This window comes from Emydura macquarii, unplaced genomic scaffold (genome assembly GCF_026122565.2).
Source record: "Emydura macquarii macquarii isolate MOO-44397 ecotype Brisbane River unplaced genomic scaffold, CSIRO-AGI_Emac_v2 contig_1253, whole genome shotgun sequence".
Lineage (NCBI taxonomy): Eukaryota > Metazoa > Chordata > Testudines > Chelidae > Emydura > Emydura macquarii.
Genome location: NW_027131390.1, coordinates 4,757,082 through 4,777,954, shown reverse-complemented (window position 1 = coordinate 4,777,954; position 20,873 = coordinate 4,757,082). Strand labels below are relative to the sequence as shown.

The window sequence follows — 20,873 nt, the reverse complement described above, 5'->3', positions numbered from 1 at the left end:
TTCTTCACACAACACAACCAGTGGCGGTCTTTGCCAGAGGATGTTGTGAAGGCCAATACTAATAGGGTTCAAAAAAGAACTAGATAAGTTCATGGAGGATAGATCCATCAATGGCTGTTAGCCAGGATTTGTAGGGATTGCTGTTTGCCAGAGGCTGGGAATGGCTGACGGGATTGATCACTTTATGATTATCTGTTCGGTTCATTCCCTCTGAAGCACCTGGCATTGGCCACTGTCAGAAGACAGGATACTGGGCTAGATGGACCATTGGTCTGATCCAGTATGGCTGTTCTTATGTTCTAACGACATGCAGGATATTGTAATGGATTTATGTAAACAAGTGGTGCAGCCTTATTTGGATAATGTGTGCTGTACTATCACCCCATCTCAAAAAAGGATATTGCAGAGCAGGTGGGGGTTCAAAGAAGAGTGATGAAAATGATTAAGGACCTGGAAAAAAATCTCTCATGAAGTGACATTGAAGAGACTGAGATTGTTTACTTTAGAAAGTAGATGAATAAGAGGGGGCATGATAAAAGTTTATAAAATACTGACTGCTCTAGAGAAGAGTGATTGGGAGCATCTCTTCTCCCTGAGGCATAACACAAGAACAAAGGTACAGTTGGTGCAATTAAAAGATGAAAAATTTAAAACTGATTAACTACTTTTTTCACAAAACGTGCTTAACTTGTGGAACTCATTGCCATATGAAGTCACCGAGGCCAAGAATTTAACAAATTTCAGAATGGAATTGGACATTTATAGGGATCACAAGCACATCCAGAGTTATCCTAATTAATGGCAGCGTTTGGAAAGATAGTAAACTTCATGTTTCAGGGCTCATGTCAATCCCTATTAGAGATCAGGATGAGAGTTATGTGGGGAGAGCACATTACCCCGCATCTGCCCACTGTGGGGTTCTTGCTCCTTCCTCTGAAGCATCTGGTGCTGGTAGTCTGGATACTGGACTAGATGGACCTTGGTTCTGATCCAGGCAGGCAATTTCTATATTAGCTCTTACATGCCTGTGCAAGGGGGTGGATACAAATAGCCTTCACTTCTGCCACCCCGGAAAGGGACCAAGTACAATCGTAGGCTTTCTGAGCTAGCCATTCCAAAGATGATGGGATGGAAGGAAAGGAGGTGGGGTCCTGGCCTGCTCTCTGTAACCAGAGAGTGGGGCTGGCCAGATGTTCAGGAGAGAATGTGCTGCACACATTTTAAAGGTGGTGCAGTTGTGCACTTCCCTTATAATCCCAACACTGTCCTATCCCTTAGAAGCACAACCTGGTTCACAGTGTATGTATTACATACAATATTATTTTATTATATTTTACACACACGTTAATATTTATATGGCAAGGCATGGAATGCTCTTTCTTGAGCTGTCATATCAGAGAAGCTACTGAAGTAAAACCAGGAGTTCAGCAATCTATTAATTTTATGCCAAATTTTTAAAATTTTGCCCAAGATTTTGCATGCTCAGAATTTCAGATTTGGACAAGCAAACTGCATTTACTGTAACGATAGGAATGCTGCATAAAATACCATCTGCACACGCAGTAAATGCATACAGTCTATTGCAGCTGCAGTTCTAGAGGCCAGGCTGAAGCCATTTTGAAAATCTGTCCTGTATCTATATACTGTAACCCCCTCAACATGCCAGTTATTCAATCTATTAACCGAAGTCCAATTTATGAAGAAGTTCCTGGAAGAGCATTACGATCTAATGGTGGCAAACCTGTACATTAGGAAACCACACCCTTCCAGTGTAGAAGGCATGTGACATCAGTGGCAGAACCCTAAATGACAGGTGCTACAGAAGTGTAATATATAAAGAAAGACAGCATCACAAAACAGTTCCATATTCAAGTCAATTAATATATTTAAGGGAAAAAAGTTATTAGATAAAAATAAACTGAAATTGCTTCCTTCACTATAGCACACTTAAATGCCAGAATAGGAGCAGCACTTTTGTGACACAAAAGCATTTCCATCTTAATTCTTATACCATTAATAGTTTAAATACGAGTCAAGCAAAACAATAAACCTGAGTGTTTTACCAGAATAATTACTGAGCCGAAGCCTCCCCCAGCAAAAGTGCACTCGGCACTGCTTCCTCACGTTCTCCTTCATTAGGCAGTGATATACAAAGATAAAGAGCCCTAAGGGAAGAAGGAAGACAAAATCAGTATTTTTCATATTGATTCCCTGGCTGCCTGCCTCTTTCCTAAACCTGTCTTGCTCTTCTCAATCATAGACCTATTATATACAGCACAGTGTTTGGCTGGTGGGTCTTGCCCACGTGCTCGGGATCTAACTGATCTCCATATTTGGGGTCAGGCAGGAATTTTCCCCCCAAATCAGACTGGAAGAGATCCTCTGTAGCATGGGGTATGGGTCACTTGCTAGTTTGAACTATAGTAAATGGTGGATTCTCTGTAACTTGAAGTCTAATTCAAGGTTTGATTCAACCAAAGATTATGGGCCTATTGCAGGAGTGGATGTGTGAGGTTCTGTGGCCTGCAACATGAAGGAGATCAGACTAAATGATCATGATGGTCCCTTCTGGTCTTAAAGTCTGTAAGTCTTTGAGAGAGGCAGATCCACAGCCATTGAGGGTTATTCTTCTCTTCCTTAATGCACACGAATTAACAGATGACTAAAAGAGTCCTCTACAGATTTGATATGAGGGCAGACATTCATGGCAATCTGCTAGTCACTGCAAAATCCAAGCATGCATTTCTATGCCCAGATGAAATGGACTGTGTCTGTCTCTGAAAAGGGGCATATATTGGGGCCTGTATTTCAAAGGCATTATCACACAAGTCCTTACATAATAGTATTGATTTGTGGCAGTGATCTATAAATAGATTCATCTCACTTACTCAAAATGATTTTTATTGTTAAGATATCCAGACTTCTACAAACATACCTACTTCATACAACAAAGCTACTTAACCACCCCAATTTGAGTAGGTGAGATGATATTCTAAATGTATTTATATATCACACCCATAAACGGATACCAATATGGTGTATTTCTAACAGCATTTCATAAAGAAATTACCTTGCAGTGTGTTGCAAATGGTGAAGACATACAAGAAAAAAATCCTTGCTGATCCCCAAGCAAAAAAGGCAAAGCCCCAGGTCAAGCCAAGTAAGAATGTCAGGCTGACTGTGCTCCGCAAATCATGGAAAAAGTCCTGCTTCCAGTTCTTGGACTGTCTTTGCTGCTTTGCTTTCATGAAATGAATTTGAAGAAGAACAGTGATGAACATCCCTATGTTCATCAGAAATAATAAGAAGAAATAGGCCACAACAGAGATGTAAAAGACAACATCATCTTGAATCCAGCAACTACAGGAGAAGGGGAAAAACAGAGAAAGTTGAAAATAACTAATTAGGGAACTATTCGGTTATCAACACAAGCACATGGATGGGCATTGGTTAGACATTCCTCAGATGATGCTAAGCCAGTAGCAAATTCCTGTTTCCCCATGCTCCAGAGTAATAATAATCGAGCCTCTGATATATAATTGCTTCCCTGTTCTTCTGCTGAGATGCCATAGCTATGTGCTCCCCCTACCCCCATCAAGTACTGTCCTAGATAGGGAGCAGCAAAAAGCAAGTGGGAGGATTCCTGATGTAAAGATTATTTCAGAAGAAAGGCTAAAAAAAGAGCTGATTTTATTCTCACTGGAAAAGAAGAAAGGTTGACGTGATCTAATTGAAGAATTCAAAATTACTAGAGGTTTGATAATGACAAAGGAGATGCAGGAACGAGAAAGAAGTTCAAAACTTAGGGCCTTAACATAAACACATGGGACACTGGACCAAATTATTTTTTATAGAGATTCCATTGAACACATAGAATAGGTTGGAGTAAATCAAGACATCAAATCAGCCTTCCAAGAGGACAACTGAAGGCAAACAACCTAACTGGCTTCAATACTGAGTTTGAAAGTTTATGAAGGGTGTATGATGAGACTGCTTATAATGGCATGTAGCTGACCTGCAACTACTAGCACCAAAGATTCCCAACAGCCGGTGATGGGACCGTAGATGAGGAAGACTCTGAGTTACTACTGAGAATTCTTTCCCAGGTGTCTGGCTGGTCAGTCTTGCTGACATGCTCAGGATCCAACTGACCATTATATTTGGAGTCAGGAAGGAATTTTCCCCTGGGTCAGATTGGCAGAGATCCTGGTGTTTGTTTGTTTGCCTTTCTGTGCTACACAGGTCCCAGGTCACTTGAGGTTTAAGATAGAGTAAATGGCAGATTCTGTGTAACTTGAGGTCTTTAAAACATGATTTGAGGAATTCAGTAACAGAGCCAGAGGTTATGGGTCTACTATAGGAGTGTATGGGCAAGGTGTGTGTGTGGCCTGCAGCATGCAGGAGATCAGACTAGATGATCGTGATGCTTCTGGCTATGAGTCTATGAGATTATGTTAATGTGTCCCAGAGGCAGAGAGATTTTCCAAAAAGAAAGAGAGGAGTTGACACACGAAGTGGCAAAGTGAAGAGAAGGAGATTAGCATGAGATAGAAGAAATAAAAGGAGACAGGATGTTGGGCCAATTCCTTCCATCTTTGGTATTCTGCATGTCAGTGGATGTTACAGAACTTCAAATATACTTACAAAGCAGTGGGTGAGTCGTGGTGTTCAGAAAACGATGTAGTCCCATAAAAGTCTTTATTTATAACTAGGAGAGTAGCAACTATAATGGCTGGTATTCCTAATAGCACAGGAGATGAGAGAAAAAGATATGTTAATCAAAAAAAGGAAATATGGAGGTGGAGACATCCAATCTCCTAATCTCCTGTGGGTCTGACAGTCCATGATTAATAATTACAGCAGTGATACAGATGTGGAGGTCAAGTTCGCCTCTCAGTAACACACCTAAAACCTCTGCTGAAATTGTGTAGCAGAGCAGGATTGATTTCTTTATTTATGTAAACTGCAGATGAGTAGGCATAAAATATCTTTGTTTGCAAAATGTTTGTGAGCTCTCAAACATCTCCAGATGGGATCCAATCTGCTAAAATAACAGATCAAACACAACCCCTACTAATTATTAGAAAAAGCTTAGAATGGCACAAACAAATTGGCAGTAGCATGCTGTGTTACAGTCTAATGGGGCTGACATTTTTCAACCAGTACATAAATCTCCAGTCCCTCTCTTTTCCTGTTTGCCATGTTCCTTTCAGCTCTTGCTTTTGTTGTTTGCCAGAATGATTGTTATAGACAGCACCACTGCTGACAGCTGTGCCTAAACAGAGCTGTTGTGAGGCTGATAATCAGCATAGTTGTGTGCAAAATCTAATGACAGAGATCGTCAGATATATATGGTATTCAAAAATAGTCACTGAATTTAGCAACTATCCAGGCAACTCAACAGAACTACAATCATTGGACCAAATTCTGCTTTTGGTTACATCAGTTCAGCCCCATTTGATGCCCTTTTATTAATGCAAGCCTGCTTGTTAGCCCCTTTTTGCCAGTCTTCCCTGCTAATAGCTACATGATGCCCTGTAGTTTTGAGGGAGAGTGGATGGGGCCATGCTGCTGCTGGAGTCCCCCCAAAAAATTCTGAGTGAGGATCAGAGTACCCTCACAGGGCTCCCTGGAAGTGCATGCTGGAGTCGCAGCTACCCTTGGACACTGCCTGAGAGCTGGAGAGAGTGAGCTCCCCTATCTGGCCACTGGATGGAGACGGGCCATGGTTGTGCCCCCATGCTGCCTGCATTCAGGCAGCTGGCATGCACAGGATCACTGTGACCCCTCACTGTGAGTGATCCTTGTGCAGGGGCACGAGAGGGTGGGAAAGAAGCTCATTAAGTCCCATCTCTGCATATCCGTGGAGGGGTCAATCACAGTCTTGCTCCAACAGAGCAGGGTTGGATGATGCTGACCCATGTAGCCTTTGAGTACAGGCACTGCCTCGCAGGCACAGTGCAGAGCTGCATGCTCAGACCCTGTGCAGAAGAGGAGTAGCAAGGCTAACTGCCACTCTCCAGTGTCTCGGAGTGGCTGTCAGCAGGACCTGCCTCAGCTAAGGAAGCCTTCTTTCAGTCCTGTAATGGTGCCGTGCAGTTTCATGTAACCAAAGCCTGTAATAGAGCAGTGTAGCGAGCACAGATGTCAAGAGACACAAGCTGCTTACTTACCCCACCCAGCAATGCAGAATTTCAGTATGTAGTTCGGAATGTATGTTTTGAAGACTTTGACGAAAGCGAAATACATGTGAACAGATTCCAGGCCCATCCATGTGAAGGCTGCAAGCAGAAAGTAATGAAGGAACACAGCCACTGTGATACACAGGCCGTGATTGTGAAATGATGACAGCCAGGGATTGACTAGGAATACCAAATTTAGCATCAGCAGTGCAGTGCAGAGATTTTGCAGGATTTTTGAAGGATAATCTCTGCGAAGCTTGCTAAAATAAAAGTGAAAAAAATGAGTGTTTTCAATATAGTAATTGTGCAGTTGTACATGTGGCCAATTAATTAAAGGTTATCACATTTTGTTCTCTATCAGGAGGTAATAAAATGTATATTCAGTAGCCTAAATTACTTATAACTAAGCTACATAAAGACTCATAAAAACGTGTCTTTAATTAAAAACACTCCCCTAGTATCCAACATGAGGGCATACTCTAGAAATTAATTTTTTTAAATAGACAGAATTCAATTCCCTGGTGGTTCCATAGTGCAAAATGACGTGTTTCACAGGCAGAGAGATTCTCCAAAAAGAAAGAGAGGAATTGACATGTAAAGTGGCAAAATAAAGAGAAGGAGATTAGCATGAGATAGAAGAAATAAAAGGAGACAGGATATTAGGCCAATTCCTTCCATGTTTAGTATTTGTACAGGTCAGTGAATGTTAAAGAACTTCAAATAGCTTTTTTGCAGTAGCTGTCTATACGCAGGGAGTTAATGTGGAATAGCTGTTACGCTTTCATTTTGCACACGAGCTATTTCACAGTAACTTCCCTGAGAATCCCCATATAGACAAACCCTTCTTTCCAAAAGCTCCTTGTATAGTTATTGATAACTTTGCTTCATCATCATTCAGTTGTATATTAGTTCATCAAAAGATGGAAAATGTGTAAAGAGTATTTCTATATTACCCAGCCGAAGGCCCTTCCAGCATAGCGATGGCAGAAGATCCACCTTCCTGGCAGACCTGATACTTACACTAGTACCACACTTACATTGAGCCCTCTACACTGCCCTTTGAGAATAAAGCCTCATGCTAAATCTGTCCGACACCTCATGGAGGATAGGTTCATCAGTGGCTATTAGTCAAGATGATCAGGGATGCAAGCCCATGTTCTGGGTATCTGTAGGCCTCTGACTGCCAGAAGCTGGGACTGGACAACAGGATAGATCACTTGATGATTGTCCTGTTCTGTCCATTCCTTTTGAAGCATTTGGCATTGGCCACTGTCGGAAGACAGGTACTTGGCTAGATGGACCACTGGTCTGATCCAGCATGGCTGTTCCTATGTTCTCATAATCTGTGCATACCAGCTATTCAGGATGACATAAGGCCCTCTATTATTTGAGACTTTTCCCATAAATTTAAAAATCCATATTGATCAAGGAGAATGATTTCTTTTGTTCAGATTTGTCAGTGACTGTCTCAGTCTCTAGATGCTTATTGGCTGTAATTTTTCACAAAGTGGATTCCTGTCTTACTTTGGAGTAAATGTGAGGTTCTACTCTGAAAAATGTCTTTAAAAGTAGCGTTGTAGGATTCTATGAGTACTGTGTCTCAGTGATTTCCAAATACTGTGGATATACTTAGTTTACAAAAAAAAAAAAAAAAAGAGGCTTTTCTAAGTGCCAGCCCTGCAGACTTCTCTGGGTTCTGGAAAATGCGGGATTCTTTCCATGTAATGCACCATAACCAGTAATAAGGCTTGTGTGGGCCAAATTAGATCCTTAGTTAATCTACAGAATCCTGCTGTCTTCCAATTATGCCATTTGTAAAATCTGAGCAACTCACTGGAATTTAACAAACAATTCTGTGGATGTTGCACAAAGTGAAGAACAACCCACTTGCTCTCTTTTGCGTTAGAACGCAAACCAGGGTTACTAGTAGTATGTTTGTCACTCAGGTAAGAAGATATGACTCTAAATATCAGGAAGGAACAGTTCTGTGCATTAAGCAGGTGCCATTTTTACCTGTCACCCTCCAGCAGAGATGTATCCTTCAAGGCTGTGTTTAGAGAGGGAAGATCTTTTATTTTCTGCCTCCTTTAACACATATAGATATTGGGATCGTATCATTGAACATACAAAATATTCCAGCCTCTTGCCATGATTCCACACCCATATGCAAGAACGATGACCGCATACTAGGAACACAGAAGTTACCAAACTGGTTCTGACCAGTAGTTGAATATAGCCTATACCATGTCTCCAAGAGTGGCCAATACCAGATGCTCCAGAGCAAGGTGAAAGAAACACAGCAGTAGGTCATTTTGGAATAAGATGCTCATAGGGAAAAGCTCTTCCTAATCTCCATTAGTTGGAGGTTGGCTCATGCCCTGAAGCATGAGGATTTATATCATCACTATTCCACTGTATTATATTCAAATAATATTTTCATCTTCTTCTTCTGTCTTATTGATCATAGCATCAATGTTATTGAAAATTTCAGCAGTGACTTTGGGGTCATTATTGCTTCTGCTTAGAAAAAAAAACAAAAGAAGAAAGGATTTAACTTACTCAAGAACTAGGTGCATCACCAGCACTACCCCCAAGAAAAGAGCAGAAGTACCACATCCTGCATAGGATATCAGAGTTAATATGTGATGATTCACACCATCTATCGCTTTCCGGGATAAGTCCTAGGTCACAATAGAAAGAATTCTGGTCATTACGCATAACTGGCCTATGTCATGCAGAAAAAATAAAATTGCTTCCTACATTTTCACATTGGGGAACGAAAGTGGTTTCTATTCAGTTTTTTCTAAACGTATTTAGTATTTTTACAAACCACTCAAGAGTTGTAAAGAAATACCACAGACAGTGAAAATATCCAGTATTTAATTGCCAAGAAGTTGCAAAAATCATTCTGATTGCACCTCAGAATTCCATACGGATTTTAGTAAGGCAGCAAAAATATTTAATGGAAACTCATCTTGATAAGAAACTCTGATTTGTTAAAATGGTGTTTGCTGAAAGTGGGGAATGGAGATACATGCCAGATGCTTCAAAGTGTGGGAGGATTCATCAAAGTCAGAGGTACTTTCAAGAGCCAGACTGAAAAACATTCAGTAAAATAGGCCTCACTTCTATATATTAATTCCCAATGATGTTCATCTCATGAATCTTGTTCCCTGCCATAACCTGCTGCTATATGCTTCATAAGTGACTTTTGAACCAAGCAAGAGTAATCTGTTTTCTTTTGTCCTGAGAATTTGTACACATTGTGCAGTTACACAGGTCCTACAGTGCATGTTACCAAAATAACAATGGAGAACAGTGCGAGTTTACAGTTTGGTTCAGTCCAACTTGTTTTACCTAGAAAAACAACAAGTTGCATGAAATCTACAACAACCAAATTTCCTTCCTGTAGAAGTAACATTTTTACTACCAGAGAGAGCTCTTGCATCTATATTTGAGAAGAGTAATGACCTCTAGGGGCCAGTTAGTTTAATCACAGGTGTGTATTTGTGTTTACATTGCACATAACAAAGGGAAATGGACCACATTTCCCCCATGCAGGGTCTCCTATGTTGGGCTGAGGAAATTCTGCTAGTATCTGCTACCTAGTTTATATAGAATTCCCCAATCACTTTGCTTTTTGTTGCGACCATTTTCTGTCCTTTATTTGTACGTTGTCTGTTTTGATACTAAGCTCTTAGGGGCAAGGACTTTGTTAAAGTACTTCACACACTTTTGCTGCTATATAAATGATAATGCTGATACATTTTTAGATTAAGAGAGTTTAGTTAGTAATACTTTCAGGGAAACAACACCATTAGTTGCTTTTGACAGGTAACTAACATTACCATAGTATTACCAATACATACATTACCAATACAACAGCAAATGCATTAGGGAAAACTGAAAAGATGCAATGAAAGCTAAGATGCAACAACAACTGCTGTAAAATGAATGTGCACTGAGTATGCAGTTGGATTTTAATTTCTTTTTTAACTTAAACATTCCTTTTATTTGCTTTCTTTATTAGTATTACTTCCAGCAAAATACAATTTGCTCTCTATAAGATAATTTGGGAGTAAGCTGTCTCCCAGAAGTCCAGTGATGACTTGGTGTAGTGCCACTGGTCTCTTCTGGAGATGATTCATGGAGTACTTACCAGCAGGACTCCAAAATGGGTAAGATGGTTACAATAACAGATTGTGGAATTCAGATCTGTGGAATTCACTTCACACCCTGATGTATTCCAACCACCCAGTCCATCTGTACAATACAGAAAGGGATTTTTAACCAGAGTTAGTCATATCGAGTAATTTATAGCTCTGAAAAATGCAGGAGGTGTGATTGTGAGCTCAAGTTAGTACAGATCGGAGGACCAGCTAATAGCACACATGGGTGAGATTTCACACAGGAACACGTGTCTTGAATTGCTGTCTGAGATTAGAATAGCTAAAGTTTATGGATGAAACTTTGGGAATGAAAAAACATATATCTAGTACAACATTTGGGGAGAGAGAGAGAGGTTGGCTAGATTACATCTAAGGAAGTGGGGACACTTGTCCACAAGTATTGGAAGGGTGGAGATGAACACTCTGCCTGGAAGCCAGAACTCCCCTGCTGTCATTTATTTATAACTTATTTACGTGGCCAGCATCACATATTCAGATTCTGCAGAATCTAAGCTCTCAGTTAAAAGAAGAAATTTCTAGCATTGAAGATTGCAAAGAAAACCGCCCAAACATGAGCTGATTGTAAACTAATATACTGTTGTCTTCCTGAATCTGCAGAAAGTGTGGGCCAAATTCCAATCTCAGCTACGCTAGAATGACATCATTAATTTAGTCGGGTAACTGAGCAGAACATTAATCTTTTGTTGCAAAATCATATGTAAAGCTTGATTCGTGTATTTTATGGGAAACGTGATCTCCCCAATCTCTTTATTCATCTGCCTTCAAGCGCCCTATTTTGGAGCAGCCTACCCTTCCAGATAGAGCTGAATGCGGCTGAAGGGACTCACTGGAGACTGACAGGAAGCAACCCTTCTCAAGCATTTTGGAGCTCTTTTAGATTTGTTTTCAATTTAACTCTAATTTGTTAGATTCACCCTGCTACACTCAATAGATTTAAGTGCATGCAGTGATTTTCTGCCATTTCTAACCAAGAGATCAGCTAGTCCTTCTTTTGAGCACTTTGGGGAGGAAAATATTTTTGTTGTTGGGAGCTGTTTCATCTTACCAGAAAGTGTGTTATATGTAGCTGGTCCACATTAAAAGCAAAAGAGGAACACAAATGAGATGGGCCAATCCTGGATCCTGTCACCCATGAATTCTGAGAACTTTCAGATTTGAATCTTGATCCAAATTCCATGGTTAGCCCCTTTGTCTATAATGGGCCAGACCAAAACCTTGGATCCAGAGACTCCTGCGAGTTCAGAACCCTAATCCAAATTTTGTGGTTTGAGCCTCCCCCAGCTCTGATTCTCCACTGACCCTCGTACTATACCTGTGTCGCTACACTGCAGTCAAAGGATTTGTACCAGTGTAAATGAGGGCAGCATTAGGCCTAACATGCCTGCTCAACGAACTTCAGGGAGCATTTTCAATAAGGATGACCTGTCCAACCGCATTGCTGTTTAATGAGCTAGAGAGATGAACAGCACCTCCCTAAGCTAAGCATACTCCTCTGAATGAGTCCTGGCCTTTTGCAGGTCTCTGGTGAAGATGACTATAATAATACTACTGTGAATGTCTAAAGAACTTTCCAGCTGAGTATCTTATCGTCCTTAACAACTATGAACAAACAGGGATGAAATTGTTATCCCCATTTTACAAGTGGGTGAGTGTCAGAGTCAGGAACAGAAAACTCAGATCTTTGGGCCTTATGCATTTATAATGCAGTGATTACTATAGATCTATCCCCTGACTCCCAGTTTTGTGCCTAACCTCCCTTAGGGGTTTTATTCAGACCCGGTCATTTATACCTACTTATTACTCAAACATTTGAAACTTACATTAATCAAATCAGTTTTATTCTTAAGTAAATTTAGTTTTACTTAGTTTTAGATTTATTTTTACTCTTCACTATTCATGTTGATGCTTCATTACATATACTGCTAGATAACTCCCCCCCCGTAATAACACTGACTGTATTGGTTGTCACGGGATGGCTGAGTCCTTGAGGGAAGGTGGAACCCAGCCCACCGGTGAGAAACTTAACCTGCCTCCCCAGGTGCAGCAAATGGGTCACATAACTCAGTCAGGCCTCTGATAAAGAAGAGGATTGGGTAGAAAGAGGCTAGAAGAGGCAGATGCCCACAGCAGTCCCTAAAGAAAGGAGCTATTGAAAGAAGCTGCTGGGGAAAAGAAGTCAAGCAGCTGCAGTCCCAGGAAGAAGGACTGTGACACGCTAGACTTGAGCAATGAGTTACGGGCTGGGGAGGCCAGAACATAACGCCATAATCCCAGGAAGGAGGACCATGCAACCCTCAGCCTGAGGGATGAGCACAAGGGAATGTTTGTGGAAACTGAATGGCACTGAATAAACGAGAGCAGCCGTTCTCAAACAGTGGGTCGGGAGCCCGTTTTAATGGGGTTGCCAGGGCTGGTGCTAGACTTGCTGAGGCCCAGGGATGAAGCTGAAGCCCCAGGGCTTCAGCCCTTGGTGGCAGGGCTCAGGTTTCAGCTTCTAGGCTGGATGATGGAGTGAAGGTTACAGCCCCCGGGCTTCAGCTGCCTGGGATGGCAGGGCTTGGCCTTAGGCCCTGGTCCCCCCTCCTGAGGTGGTGTAATAATGTTGTTGTCTGCAGGAGGTCGTGGTGCAGTGGAGTCTGAGAACTGCTGAATTAGACCCCTGAAGAAGGGAAATATTGTTTCAAAGAGCTTGGCTGTGACTGGATTATTCTTGGGGAAACTGAGGCAGGGTGCCTGTGGGCCACCTCAGGCCATGAGGGGAAGCCCTTGCATGGCACGTCCACACTGGTGTAGACTTCAGTGAAAAACATCTACTCTGGATGCACTCGACTTGAACTGCAGTCATCAGAGTTTGAAACAACACATTAGATAGCCAAGGGCATCAGCAGGATGGGCATGGCTAAAATCTAGCAAACTTGTAAATAACACTTACTGTTCTTTGCAAAGTCCCAGAATGCACAGTGCACTTCAGCATTGTTCTGAAAGAAAGGAAAAGGAGAGCTGTGACATTACTGTACACTCCCTGGTAATGTCTGCTCTTTAACTCTGCTTGTAATGGGAAATGATTCATCCTGTTTTGTTTTCCGCTCTCAGAGGAGCAAAAATTGGGTTTGGCAAAGCTTTCTGCAGAGGTTGTTTGGTTCAACACCAGCTACGACATAGCCAGTTGGAGCGCAGGTTTCCTCCATGATGCCCTGCCAATGTGTCTCAAGTCTGACACAAGTTGCTCATCTAGAAATAAATGGGGAGTTGAGTCAATGCTCATTCACACCTTGGTCTCTGTTGAGACTGAGCAAGGTTATCAAATGTGCTGGTAGTTTTGGGGATGTGGAGCTGGACTAAGAGTACCAGCAATCTCACACATGCCATCGAAAAAGCCTCAGGTTGTAACAGCTTTTACTGCCTACCTGGGCTAGATTAGAAGGGCATCCTAGAGGCCAATGGTTTTCCCATTACCAATTTCATAGATCATCCCACCCTCCCTTCAGTGTAATGTTTATCTTATTCTGTGAGTGAGTATGTTGTATGACGGTAGTAATGTATGAATTTCCTATACAATCAGTTAATACAGAAAGCATGACAGAGCATTGTGTATTCAGCATAGACTGATTTTTGTTTAATCGGACTCGCACGGTGTCTAAGGTGTCATTTCTGTAACAGGCAAACCCCAAAAGCTTTGGTTTAAAATAACATTCTGAGATTTATGCAATTGGAAACTGGGCTGAAAAATCTTGAGAGAGCAAATAATTCCTACTTTGGAAATCCAAAATGCCATAAGAAAAGCCTTTTTTCCAGAATCCTGGTATCTCTCCTAATTGTCTCACTGACACGGAGCAGGGAAGAGATGGAACATAAGTTTATTCCAGTTGTTTGCCTCAGTCTATAAATGTTGGGGAGCCTCAGCGTAACCCTGCATGCAACTGAGGGGACAGCAGAACTTCCTGCTGCTGACTGAGCCATTCCTTGCCACTAGGCACGCCTGTGCTGGTGTATATGTAGCTTCTGTGGGATGCTAGGCCAATGCTATAAGGGCAATAAACCTGGCCGAGTGCCTTTGTCAGAGCCTGTGGTCTTTCTTTATAAGTGACATAGAGGTCTGCTGAATTAGCAGACTGCATCACGTGCTCTTAGTGCTGGTAATACTGGAGCTCCAAGACAGAAGCACTGAGTGGCCTGAACAGCGTTACCAAGGCAATGACATTCCAGCCACAAGTGCGACTTTTCTGAGAATGCCTGTACATGCGTCTGTGTCCATTGCTGGTTCTCTGGGCTGCCTCTCTTCCCAGTTCAGCTCTTAAGCACAACTCTTTGATCTGTCAGCCCTCCTTCACTGGCCTCCAGCTCTGCCTCCCCGCTTCCCTCCATGCCAGCTGGCCCTTTCTCCTTCTTCCTATGGCCTATTCCTCCCCTCACCACAGGGGGGTCTGTTCTGTGTTTGGGTAAGTCCTAACCGCTCTCCATTGCTGCTGCCCTGTTCCCAGCGGTGACGGGGACCCTCCACCTTGGTTAAGAGTGGAGGGTGATGAAAAGGGAGAGGGTTGGTGCCAGATGGGGAGTTAGGTCCTGCTTCTACAGGAGACAGACTTTGCCGCTGGGGGTGGGGAGGGGAGGAAGAAGGGAGATCCCCAGATAACTAGGAAGAGAGGTGGCAGAGAAGAGAGATGGTTTGGAGGCTTCCCCTTAGCCCCTTTTGGGGGGAAAGACAAAATGGGGGTGTCGTTAAATCCTTTATAAGGGATGTTGAGCAGCACTGGCAGGCTGGGCTGGGCTGGACTAGCAGTCATGAAGGAGCTGCCTTGCAGCGCTCCAGCTTGCTCAGGGGTGTGCAGACTTCATTGTCTTGAACATCAGCAGAGCTCGCTGCACAAGAGTGTGGGCTAGTGGCTAGACGACAGGACCTGGAGTCAGTAGACCAGCTTGGCCACACACTTGCTGTGCAACCTTTTAGGCAAGTCACTTAGCTACTCTGTGCCTCACCTCCCCATCTGTCAAGTGAGGCAGGGGATACCCACCTACCCTTGGGCAGTGCATGGAGAGGTCTGGATGGAAAGCCCAATGCAAGAAAGAATTGTATGTAATATTACTAAAGCTTTGTGCACGAGAAGGGGGTGAATTCCACCCTCAATGTTAATATGCAGTATTTCCAGCTAGCAGCTGAAGGGTGTAAGAAGAAACAGTGATTTCCTCTGCCTTCCTGTGCTGACAGTACTCCAAAAAGTTGTGAGCATCTGATGAAGACAATCTGAAATAAGAACAGGCTCCTCTCTGAAACTGTTTGTGTTTTCATGTACTCTTCATAACAAAAGGACATTTACAACATTTTAGCCAAGGACCGATTGATTGAAAAATGCAATCAATATGCTGCGGTGCACTTCTGCATGCCACGTCATATTTCTGCAGGCCGGCACCCAGACTGGGTGCAGCATGTGTGTGTTTCTGTTGCTGTCCCTTCCCACCACTCATGCTCAATTATAATTTTTTCTCAATTTGTAGGCATTGGGGGGAGAGGGAAGAGGGGAATAATCAATTTGTGTTGGTTTCCCTCAAACAAGGAAAGAGATTGAGTGCTCCTTACTGCCATCTCTAGATTTGGTAAAGGAATGCATGCTCAGGCAACTTGTGTGAATTAAACAGCCTGAAATCGGTTTCAGCTGTTATGTCTACACTACCACTTATGGCAGCAAAATGTATCACTCAGGTGTGTGGAAAAAACCACACTCCAGAGTGACATAAATTTCGCCAGCATAAGTAGCGGTATGCAGACTGCTGTGTCGGCGGGAACAGCGACGCTGTTCACTGAGGTGGTTTTATTGTGTCAACGGGAGAGCTCTCTCCTGTCAGCATAGAGCGGCTACACACGCCATCACAGAGTGGCACAGCTGCATCAGTATAGCTGTGCCGCTGTAAACTTGCTAGTGTAGACGTGGCCTTTGTCTTGGCACTGACATATGGCATGCAAAGATTAGTTCAGTAGTGAGAATGTTTCAAGCAGACAAGACAGGAAATCCTGTTTTAAGGATGAACAGAAATTACATTGATTTTAATTAGAGGCCTGTTATTAAATGACAATGCCGTACCGTATTTGGTTTGACATGCCGCAGAATGATATTCACTGGCTCACTGAGGTGGTGAATTGATACATTTTCAATGCTGGCACTCACAACATAAGTGTTCAACACTTCATTCCTGAGACTGTTATCCTGCAGTGGAAATGTACAGAAAGTAAGAGTTCGGGTTATTAGCATTCCCATGCTGTTCTGTTTGTTTGAAAACTGGGTTTATTGGAAGTGATGATGAGCCAAACACAGTGCAATGCCTGATTTTAATTCAGATCCCCCCCCACCCCATTTATTTAGGAAATGTAGCTAGTGGCAAATTAAGAGGACAAACTCTCTCCCAATTAGCTGAAGTGAAATATAGCTTCAAGCACATTGACTGAACCAGGAGAGTTTCACAACCATTTCCCTAAAACAAGGCAGCCAGTGGCGTATCACTTAAAATGTTAGGCATGAAGCCCAACAGATGGGGAGCCCTTCAAGGCAGAGATCATACCTTCTTGTATGCAACACCTCATGCACTGAGCGCTACCATAATATAAATAAAATAATCTCTCTCAAGGGTTTTCTAGTATGCCCATCCTTATAGCATCTGGATTGCAACAACATTCCAAAAAGCACCAGAACAGTCTGCAACATGACATATTGTTGCTACTATTTTTAATGACAGTCTGACAGGTATTATGCATGTTCTGTAAGTAACAGTCATTTATAGTGAAGGAGGGAGATTAGGGCGTGTTATGATTATTCTGTGAAATAAAAGAGTTGGGATAACGCCAACTAGGCAAAATGAAAATGACTCAAATCTCTGTAGACAATGATCAGAGAATTCTAGAAACAGAGGCGGCCAGTTAGGCCATCGGGTATGCTCCGCACAGATGTAGGGTTGCTCCTTATCCCACATTTATTAGTGCATGGTCCACTCTAGTTTTAATTGTGCCCAGCGATGCAGCTTCCTCTGCCTAACAGATAACACTGTCAGGAGCCTTTATCTGCACAGGTTAGGAGGAGGAGGAGAAGTTTATCTAAACGCCACAAGGCTAGTGTAGCTAATGATACCAATTTACCACAAAGAGCGAAGTTCTTCCAAAGAAATTAAACTGAATCTTTGAATGATGTTCTGGATCTAAAGACTGGATCCCCAGGTAGTTCCTCAGTGATCTTGGCAAATACACAGCAGCCCAGGCCTTTTTAAAGGGTTTTTCACATAAATGAATCTGTATGAAAGAGAGAAAATGCTCAGATATGTCTGCCTCAGACCTAATACACAAAGAAACAATAGAGGTTAGTAATATCCCTAGGCATTGGCTCTTTTTGTCAGTGCTTTATTTTGGGTGAGGGAGGGGAGAATTTCCCTTTCAAATTGTTTTCTTGTGTGAGCATTTTATTCAGTCTGGAAAAAATGTGTCCCTGCAATCAAAGATACAGGTGAATAGTTATTTCTTTTCTGCCCACCTGGGATTGGGTTGATAACAGCCACAGAATGGGAATGTTTTACAGACACAGGGCCAGCGTGATGGGGTATATAAACCTCCCCCTGGTTATCCTGGATTAACAGAAGTCTAAATCCCATTAGGCTGCTGGCTGGCACCTGGAGGGGTGATAGGCCTAATTGATTAAAGCCAGCTGGGGTAGAGTTGGGGCTTCATAAAGGAAGGAGCACAAGGCAACAGAAGGACTGGTAGTGGGGAGGCCTAGGAATGAAGTAGCTGGGGGGTTTCTGCTCATGTACTTGAAGGCTGAAAGAAGCATGAAGCCAGCATTAGAGAGTCTAAGACCAGAAGGGAGATGGGGGGCAGTGAAGTCTTGGGTCAGGTGAGTTTTCCCGAAGGCTGTGATGGTAAAGCCAAAGGGGTGTTTGGACTGAAATATGAGCAGCAAGAGGGGAGCTCTGTAGTCACTTTTTGGGCACTAGAAAATGATGATACCTGGAAGATGTGGGAATGGAGCAAGTTTGTGAGGTTGACCCTTACATAAGGGTAGGAGCTAGATTTCTTGGGAGAAGACTTGGAAGGTGTTGCTTGCTCTGAAGAGCCCAGGTAGGGGCTAGGGGAAAGACTAATGGTAGGCAGGAGTCCATGGAGACAGCAGCAAGATGTCTGATGGAACAGACTCTGGTTGCTTGTCCAAGGTCCCTGGGCTGCAACCCAGTGTAGAGGGTGGGCCTGTGTTCTCCTGCCAGCTACTGGGACGGTGGTGTGAAGCCTCTCAGTGTAAGGCTGATCAGGCTAATTCAGAGCTTAGGGATGGTGGTAAGAACTAACGGGCGCACTTGATACAAAGTCCTGGAATTATTGAAATGCTGAAAGGGGGGGAATGAAAACATGACCTGGCTGAGCGCTAAAAAAGAGGAGGAACGTCACTGGACTGGAGTGATCAGCAGCAGTGGGTGCTAAAGATGGCGATTCTGCTAAGTGTGCGGGGGCCTGCCTGTGGTGAGTAAACACTTCTACAGCCATGTACATGTCACTATGCAGCAGAGGGGAGCACGAATGCAGTAGTTCCATGCAAAATAGGCCATCAGTGTTATGCAGGAACATGTGCACCAAGACCAGTGTTTGGCCTTCACTCCCTCAGGAGCCACTCATCCTGTAAAATGCGTGGCTTTCCCAGACAGAGAGGAGCTCCAAGCATTAGCCCTTCTAAGACCCTTTCATTGGGGCTTGTTTTATTAGCCACAAAACAAAAGCAAGCTAACTGACAATCACTCAGCAATGACCACAGAAGCGTTTCCTGCTCCAGCCAGGAGACCATGTACACACACCTGCTTGGTTCCCTTTCTGTTTATATTTCACCCCAAACAGCCATGTGATATGTTAACTCTTTACAGGCTGCAAAACCGCAAAGGGTTTGGCATTTGAGTACACATCAATTTTCTCTGAACTATCCTCTTGGCTCTGCAGAAGAGCCAGAAATGCTTTTCTAATGCAATTTCTGGCATGGTCAATTCCGCTTCTGACTGCAAGCGAAGTAAATTCTCCAGGCACTTCAGAACCTCAAAATATTTTGTCTGAGTATAATTCTACAAAGGGGGGAGATTCTGATGTATAGAAGGTGGGATAGTGGTTGGCGTCAAAGATGAAAAGTGCTATGTAAGAACTAGGTATTTGTTATTTTCCCCTGACCAATTTGCCCTTCACTTTACAGACTAAAAACACAAAATCCTAAAGGGGAATAAAGCTTTTTTTTTTTTTTTTTTTTTTTTTTTTTTAAATTTAGGCAGGACAATGGGAGGTGTTTGGCTGTGAATGTGGATTCAGTTTAGGCTATAGTTCAGGGTTCTATGTGGAGCCAGTGCTGGCTTGGATTCATTGGTACTGAAATCTTGAAAGGCATTCATGTGGTGCGTTTTGTCCCCAAAGGGCAAAAATGTTATGAGATCGCCTGATTTAATAAGATTCTTGAAACCATGAACTGTGGAAAGGTTCTTGTAGTATGTCTGACCTATGTGAACTGGAACTATTAAATGGAACTCTCCCCACATGGGATCCCTCCTAGAACCAAAGCCAAAGGGCAAATTTAGAATTTGAACTGGAAGGGGTCGGATTGGATATTCAGGTTTGGTCCCATCGCCAGATAAAACTAGACTATCTTTCCATAGTCGGTTACATCACCATAAGGAAAAGAGGTTGGGGGGAGAGAATGGGGTTGTGGCAAGAACTCTCAAGTAATGCTTTCTTTGTTCAGTTAACCAAAATATGGTATAGATCCTCAGCAGGTCTTGACTTCAATAGTTAAGACAAATGACACAAGTTAAGAATCGGTGTCTGTGATTGCAGGCAGGTTTACTCATGTCTCTTCAGTCCATGATCCAAAATCCATGAGCTAAAGCTTTCCTCTCACCGTGGGATCAATGCCTTCCTTGTATGAGGTAACACCAAAGGCCACTCCTTGGAAACCAGTGGGATCCAGATGCATCACAGCCAAAGTTAGTACAGTCAGTACGATTGATTCACTTCTCCCGGTATAAGGCATCCTGAAGCCTATCTGTTCAGCTGTCCTTAAGATACTTTATAAAGTGTGACAACAAGAAAGAGACATCTTGAAATGTTTCTATACCACGACATTTCTGCCCATCAGAAGTATTGACTAAACTCTCTGCCAGTGTCAGCAAGGGGACAGACCAATGGCAGGCATAAACATCCCTGGGTTAAGGGGTGACTTGATTATAGTCTATAAATACATATATGGGGAACAAAACTTTGCTGATCTCTTCAATCTAGCAGACAAATGTATAATGAAACCCAGAGTCTGGAAGTTGAAGCTACACAAATTCAGACTAGAAATAAGCACTGGTTTTTTTAACAGTGAGAGCAATTAACCTTTGGAACAGCTTACCCAGGGTTGTGGCAATTTTAAAATAGTCTTTCATTTGTAAAAGAAATGCTCAAGGCTAGTTCAAATAGGACTTCCCTGAATTAATTCCTGTGGCCTGTGTTACACAG

At 42.7% G+C, this 20,873-nt stretch overlaps 1 protein-coding gene across 1 annotated transcript; it reads right to left on the bottom strand.

Moving 5' to 3' along the window:
• Window positions 1-826: 826 nt before the first annotated feature.
• Window positions 827-20,505, bottom strand: ADGRG4 (adhesion G protein-coupled receptor G4). Its single transcript, XM_067549671.1, has 10 exons — window positions 20,272-20,505; window positions 17,496-17,645; window positions 16,450-16,572; window positions 13,305-13,350; window positions 10,342-10,445; window positions 8,742-8,863; window positions 6,174-6,442; window positions 4,645-4,741; window positions 3,071-3,360; window positions 827-852 (listed from the first exon to the last, which is right to left on the bottom strand). Exons 1-10 carry the CDS (start codon window positions 20,401-20,403, stop codon window positions 827-829), a joined length of 1,359 nt encoding a protein of 452 aa, XP_067405772.1. The 5' UTR covers window positions 20,404-20,505.
• Between the last annotated feature and the right edge of the window lie 368 nt (window positions 20,506-20,873).

Bases quoted from the DNA above. Each gene is read 5' to 3' on its own strand.
- ADGRG4 (XM_067549671.1), bottom strand. From the start codon at position 20,403: ATGCCTTATACCGGGAGAAGTGAATCAATCGTACTGACTGTACTAACT. The intron at 16,573-17,495 runs GTAAATTGGTAT...TTTCCACTGCAG, and splicing joins GAAGAACTTCGCTCTTTGTG to GATAACAGTCTCAGGAATGA. The intron at 13,351-16,449 runs GTACGGCATTGT...CCTTTCTTTCAG, and splicing joins GGCATGTCAAACCAAATACG to AACAATGCTGAAGTGCACTG.